At 60.4% G+C, this 7,027-nt stretch overlaps 1 protein-coding gene and 1 pseudogene across 1 annotated transcript; one reads left to right on the top strand and one right to left on the bottom strand.

Annotated features, from left to right (window-relative positions):
- Positions 1–355: 355 nt before the first annotated feature.
- LOC121100273 (neural retina-specific leucine zipper protein-like) lies at positions 356–3,066 on the top strand. Its single transcript, XM_040620769.1, is given in 3 exon segments — positions 356–760; positions 1,665–1,728; positions 1,731–3,066. Coding segments are annotated over 3 exon segments (711 nt in total). The 5' UTR covers positions 356–379; the 3' UTR covers positions 1,997–3,066.
- A 2,108-nt stretch (positions 3,067–5,174) lies between these two features.
- On the bottom strand, positions 5,175–6,873 carry LOC121100288 (annotated as a pseudogene).
- Positions 6,874–7,027: the final 154 nt, after the last annotated feature.

Here is a 7,027-nt window from a genome sequence, read left to right as displayed (position 1 = left end):
TCTCTTGAGATGACAGAGCCTCTCAGTATGTCCCAGCACTAGAGTTGGGAGCACTGCCATGTTCCTCTTGTTTTTCATAGCTCCCAGAGGCACCAGTAGGGCCAGAGGCTGTGATATCTATCCTATTCCTCAGTCAGGCCTCTAAGCTGCTTGCCCCCAGTCAGGAGCCCCTGCCACCTGAAAAGTTGCTCCAGCCTGGAGGTGACTATTTAGGGAACAGAGCTGCACCATCACGCCGGCTTTCTAAAACTCTGGCTCTCCAGGGCACGTGGGTTTTGGAAGAAGCAAGTTCTGGTTAAGGAAGCTGGCAGGCAGCCTCCAGGTGCTCCAAACCTCTCCTCTGTTCTTGCAGGTGCACCCCTCCCAGTCCAGCCCCAGAATGGCACTGCCTCCCAGCCCCCTGGCTATGGAATATGTCAATGACTTTGACTTGATGAAGTTTGAGGTAAAGCGGGAACCCTCTGAGGGGCGATCTGGCCCCCCAACAGCCTCACTGGGCTCCACTCCCTACAGCTCAGTGCCTCCTTCACCCACCTTCAGTGAGCCAGGCATGGTGGGGGCTACTGAGGGCCCCCGGCCAGGCCTGGAGGAGCTGTACTGGCTGGCCACGCTGCAGCAGCAGCTGGGAGCTGGGGAGGCACTGGGGCTGAGTCCCGAAGAGGCCGTGGAGCTGCTGCAGGGTCAGAGTCCAGTCCCTATCGAGGGGCCCCACGGCTACTACCCAGGGAGCCGGGAGGAGACGGGAGCCCAGCATGCCCAGGTGAGCAATCAGTGAGTTGGTCTGAGGGGTGGCGGGGTGAGGGAGGACAGCCCAAGAGAGGAAGGAGAATTCCTGGACAGGGTTATGGATTGGGGAAGAGACAGAGGGCAGGAGAAAAGAAGGGCCCTTGAAAGAAATCAGATGGAGAAAACTACCTTCTGCCCCCTCCCCCTTTTCCAAATGGAGAGAAATGAGTAGTCCAAACCAGGAGGAAGAGGGAGAAGATAAGGTTAGAAGAGGACCAAAAGGGGAGAGTTGAGAATTAATGGGGAGCGGTTCTTTACGGGGAGGTAAATATACTCCGTCTATGGAAACCCGGGAAAGAGTTGTGCGTGGAATGGAGTGGAGTTGAGGCTGTGGGAACGGGAATGAGGTTGGCCTTTTCAAACATCGTGCTTCCCCAGCCCCCAGTCTTCTCAGTAAGGATTGGGACTCATCCTATTAATTATAGACACAGATGGGGGTGTTGAAGGCATTAGGACGTAATCCAAATCCTTTGAGGGTCACAGGGTTGTGGCCTTCAGGACAGGGGAGCGAGGTGCATTGGCGGGGCGGGGTCTGCCTGGGCGCGTGTCCACTGGACACCAAGACAGCCTGAGCGCGACGCGGAGGACCGCGCAAGGAGGGCGCGGGTGTCAGACCTGCGACTGGCCTCGCCTGACCCTGGGGGGGCCTGCAGCGCGAGGCCGACCCCGAGGGATGCGCATTCCCCAGGGACGAGGGGCTTTTGGACGTGGGCGGGGTCTGACTGCGGCGGGGAATTGGGTGGAAGGGCGAACCTCGAGGCGGGGGCCGGGGGCGGAGCCTTCCGAGGGCGGGGCCTTCCCGCTGGCGACCCGAGGGTGGAGCCGGGCGAATCCCGCGCGGACCCGGCGCTGACCCGCTCTCCGCCCGCTCTTCGCAGCTGGCCGAGCGGTTTTCGGACGCGGCGCTGGTGTCGATGTCTGTGCGGGAGCTCAACCGGCAGCTGCGGGCTGCGGGCGCGACGAGGCGCTGCGGCTGAAGCAGAGGCGCCGCACGCTGAAGAACCGCGGTTACGCGCAGGCCTGTCGCGCCCAAGCGGCTGCAGCAGCGGCGCGGGCTAGGGGCGAGCGCGCCCGCCTGGCCGCCCAGCTGGACGCGCTGCGGGCCGAGGTGGCTCGCCTGGCCAGGGAGCGCGACCTCTACAAGGCTCGCTGTGACCGGCTGACCGCGAGCGGCCCCGGGGCCGGGGACCACGCCCACTTCTTCCTCTGAGCCGCTGGGGGTCGCGGAGTGGTGGGGGGGCACCACCCTGGAGGCCACTGTACCGTTCACTAGATGGTTACTGAGCGCCTTCTGGTGCCAGACACACCGTGGTATGACTATACATACATATCCCCGAACGTCCTGGACCCGCGAGGCATGCTCCGAGGTTAGATGCTGGTCATTTTCTGGGAGAGAGGTCTTCTCCCCTCACGCAGGCAGCACACAGAGCCCTCCACCTCCTGTTCCACCCCACGTGACCAGGACCCTGCGATCTGGAGGAGCCAGTGCCGGGCTCTGTGTGTGAGGGGGACGGTGGGGAGGCGTGCATGATAGCTGGGTGACAGTGAATAGGAGGCGAGGGAGTGGTGTGACTCCCCCTCAGTTTAGATTTTAATTCAGGGTTTTCAACCTGTAGTGCATTAAGGTGGTAATTAGCAATGAAGCCGTATTTTCATTCCGAGGCTTGTAAACTCCCCCTTTTAGGACTACTGCATTTTCAAGACTTCAGTTACCAACAGCAAGACAGACTAGGGACTCTATCCAAGAGGCTTTCCTCCTACCCAGTCCAGTGGCCTCCAGGGCCCAGAGCAGCAAAGGCCTGAGGAACTCTGGGAGTGGTGGATGTGGGCTGGGGGAGAACTCTGGGCAGGAGTCTGGGGACCTGGGTGCTAGTCCCAGCTCTGCCACAGGATACCTCTATCACCTTGAGAAAACCCCTTGCTCTCTGGGTTTTGGTTACCTCCTCTAATCCTGGGTTGGATGACTTCTGACAGCTTTCCAGTTCTGGCATCTCCTTGGTGTGGGAGCCCCAAGAGTCTCCCCAAGAAGCCCCCAGGACAACCTCACCAAACGGACTTCCTGTCCTGCTCCTTCTTTCTGATTGCAGCCTAGGCAGTGGGTGAGGCCACACACTGGTCCTCCACGGCTCCCTCCTGGCTGCCTTGGCCTCCAGACCTGCATGGGGTACCCTTGCTACCTCCTGCCTTGCTGTGGGCTGAGGTGAGATTTTACCCCCTACGACAAGATGCTGAAAGAATGCAGTTTTTGTGAATTAAACTTGAAGTTCAGGCAGAACTTTATACTCTTGGCTAAATGTTCTTGCCATTTAAGAAGTGTTCATTCTTTAGCCTTCCTCCTGGCGTGTGCGTGTGTGTGTGTGTGTGTGTGTGTGTGTGTGTATGTGTGTGTGTGGTGAGTCTCGGTTCTGGAGGCCCAATGAAAATGGGGTGGAAGGGTGGGGATTGGGCCAGATGGAGCCTTCTCCTCCCACCACCACTCACAGAAGCCCAGGAGCATCGGTGACTGGGCCGGGCCTGCCTATGGCTATCCTGAGGTCCCGCAGTTGCCATGGTTACCCAGCCCTCTGGTTCATCTGCCTACAGAGAGAGTAGGCAGGCGGGGGCTCTGGGCAGAGCAGAGGCATTGAGCTGGGAGCAGCTGCCTCACCAGCCACTGTCGTAGGTCCTCTAAGGGACATAATAAATAGGGAGAAGCAGTTGAGGGTGGGGAAGAGGCTCCCATATGTCTCTCTTCCTTTCTGCCCCCTCCATCCACCCCCTCCCCAGCTGTCTCTTCCCATCACAGTTCTTGTTCCCTCCTCCCCCTCCTCTAGCCCAGCGCGTCCCTCTTCCACTCAGGAGCCTGCAATGGGGGGTATCTCCTCTCTCTCCCCCAGGATTTCTTTCTCTTCTCTCCTTCTCCACCCCTGGCCCCTGGCCACCCTGTCTGGCTCTGGCTCCTCTCTCCTGAGTGGCTCACAGCATCTTTGGCCTCTCCTCCTTCATCTCCTTCCACACGCATCATTGAAGGGAGAGGCTGGGGCAGGGAGTGTCCCTCCAGGATCCCGTCTTTTCTTCCCTCGCTCTGGATATCACCTGGGTCCTCACCTGCTCTCTGCAGCTTCAGACCCAGCGCTGCTCTCGCACACCTCTCTTAACTGGCTGAGGCCTTGCACAGCACACACACAGGCAGGGATGCCATCCACAGGCACCTACCCCCAGACACACAATCGGCCCACGTATTCATACACCTGGGGCTCGAGATGAGACCCACACAGAAGTTGCACACTAGTGATGAAGAGTGTGAGCACTTCAGTCAGATGGGTCTGGGCTCAATTCCAGGCTCACCAGTTCTTTGATGATGGGTGGATTTAAATGAACCCTCCCTTGGGATTTGCCAGAAAAATGGGGAAAGTGATGCTAGGCACCTTGTGAGAGTGAATGCGTTTACAGCACATTGCACGAAGTTTCACACATGCCGAACACCAATGTTCATGCTGTTGTTGATGTTATTAAGGGTACGCAGCCTGACTTTCTGAAACCTGAAGGCTGTGCTCGTGGAGAGGCAGGGATGTGCAGTGCGTGAACACACACGCACATTCACACACCCAGGAAAACCAGGCCACACAGACCTCGGATGCCCCCTCTGTGTTCCTAATTCACTCACAGACCTGCTGCCCTCCTTTGGTCCCCCCAGTACCCCTGCTCGGCCCGCCCCACAGCTGTGTGGGGGCTGGAGTGCAGCTCCTGGGGGACTCAGTTGGGCTTCTCTAGAGACAGCTGTAAGAGGGCATCAACCTGCCCCTTTGACAGCCCCTCATTACCGCCCCCCATCTCTGATAATTAACCTCCATGGTGCTGGGCCTCCTGGGGTTGGGAGGTGAGGGCAGGGGCTCCTCCGATCCCACTGGCACACAGTTGGGGTGAAACCACTGAGATACTAGGCTGCATGGGAGCTCTGGCTCAGATCCGAAGGGTGCTGGTCCTCATTTCTTAATGGTGTGTGTGGAGGGGTGGGGGTTACAGATGGTCGGCAGGCATCTGAGGCACGATAGCTAGAGGCTGAGGTGCTAGGAGTGGTTCCCTTTATTAACGACCAGAATGTCAGGATCACTGAAGAAAGTCACAAGGCTGAGGGGCATGGGGCCTGGAGAGAAAGAGCAGGGCTCACCACATACTTCCAGGACCTAGGGGCCACAGCTGGTCCAAGAGGGAGAGGCACTGGTCACTCGAGTCACAGGGGTCAGGACAGGCACCTGGGGCAGGGTGGGATAGTCATAAGCACCTTCCTCTACGCCACACCGAGCCCAGATGCCCTCCACCAAGGCCCGCCTTGCACCCCTGCCCACTCCTTTGGCCCCCCAGGACTCACTGAGAGGCCGAGGGAGTGTCGGTCCGGTGGGAGGCAGTCACGGGCTAGGGCTGGGGGTCGTGGCCGGCGTGCAGGGCCTGGGAGCCCCGGGGCTGATGCCCTGGCTGGCGTAGTACTCCACCACCTGCCTGGGCACCTCAGCCAGGACACACTTGGCAAGCGCAGAAGGTGCGGCCTGGTGGAGTAGGGGCGGGGACGGCGTTAGGGGCCGGAGAGTGGGGGCGGGGCCGGGGAGGGGGCGGGGCTTCGGGTGGCCCTGGGCTCCAGCGTCCTTCTCAGGCCGTCAACCCGGTGTGGGAGCGACGGGTCAGATTTGAGGGCCTGAGGAGCTGAGGAGTCCTTCGGCCGGGAGGGGCGCCGGCACCTCATCCTTTGAAGTCCCGAAAGGGCACGAACTGGACGATGTCGCGGGCCGCGGGCACCCTCGGGGCAGCGCAAGGGACCGCTGTCGCCATCCAGCAGCCGCAGATGTCGGAGAAGTCGGCATTGCCCACACCCACGATGATGATGGACATGGGCAGCGGGAGCGCGCACGATGGCGGCGCTGGTCTCGGCCATGTCGCTCACCACGCCGTCCGTGAGCACCAGCAGCACGGAGTACTTCTGAGGGCGGGCAGAGGGGAGGAAGGGTAGGCTCTGTGCAAGGGCGTTGGCACCCGCCCCAAGTCAGGGCCCCGGCCCCGGCCCCACCGGAGGACACCCAGTGGGGCAGCGCCTGGTTGCCTGCTTCGCCTCCTCACCGTGGCTTGGCCGGTGCTCTGCTCGCGCTGAGCCGGCCCGGCCACGCGGTTGATGATGGGGGCCACGTTGGTGGGGCCATAGAGCTGGATCTGGGGTAGGCACCGGCGGTAGGAGGCGATGACCCCCGAGATCTCTGCAGGCGAGGAGGTGAGGCCAGCAGAAATTAGCAGGGAGCCCTTTCTGACACCCTTAAAGCGAGGACATCCTTCCCTGTCTCGGGACTGCCTGGCCCTCTAAATTCCACACTAAGCAGGAGAGTTGGGTGGTCCAGGCTCTGGGAGAGGAGGCTGTTCAGATGCGGGGTCAGGGGCCCCGAGTCCCAAATGAAGACAGAGGTGAGTGGTGGGATCAGCTGGGGGCTGGTCCATGAGGACGGAGTCTGTGCCCCTGCATGGGGTGTACAGAATGTCCAAGCTGTATGGGGGGAGGTGGGGCTGGTGGACATCTCCCCTCTTACCTTCACATTCAGGGTTTTCCGGGTCAAAGTTGATAGCAAAGTCATGGGACACCTGTGAGAGTCAGGTGAGAACAGCAAGAAGATGTCTTTCCTCCTACTCTCCCACCAAGTCCTCCCTTCCTCTCAAACCCAGCCTACCTCAAAGTTGGGGGGGATTCTAGCGCCAAAGCCAAATGCTGGAAACCGCTTATCACTGGGGAGAAGAAAAGGCTGTGGGGCCCATCGGGCAAGGCCTCCCTACTCGTCTCCCTCCTCCCCAGCCTATCCCCCTCCCACCTGTCATAGTCCTGGCAGATGCCTCCCACTGCGCGCAGGGCCTGCAGGTAGTGGTTGGGCTGGCGGGGGCTGAGGCAGTGTAGGGACTGGCTGCTCCTTGGGTCCCCATTGGAGGCGGTGAAGTCGATGGCCACCTGGGCGGGGGGCGGGGGAGAGAATGTCACACAGCATCCATGAGAGCTCACAGAGGGGCTGGCCCAGAGCTAGGGACTGTAGGGAAGACTGAGGTAAATCCAGTCAAGCCCACGGGTAGCATCCTCATGGCGTGAGGGGTACAAGATGGCAATGCTGAGGCTCCAGAGAGGCCCCAGTAGGGGCAGCGGGATTGGGGGCTCCTCTGTTCACTATGTGTTTAGCCCCTTCCTCTTGCCTGTGTCCCCTATATCCCCTGGGCCTTTACCGTGAAGCTGATCTGG

The sequence above is a fragment of the Ursus maritimus genome, unplaced genomic scaffold (genome assembly GCF_017311325.1).
Source record: "Ursus maritimus isolate PB19 unplaced genomic scaffold, ASM1731132v1 scaffold_36, whole genome shotgun sequence".
NCBI lineage: Eukaryota > Metazoa > Chordata > Mammalia > Carnivora > Ursidae > Ursus > Ursus maritimus.
The sequence above is the reverse complement of the archived record's forward strand: the minus strand, read 5'-3'. Positions and strand labels throughout refer to the sequence as shown.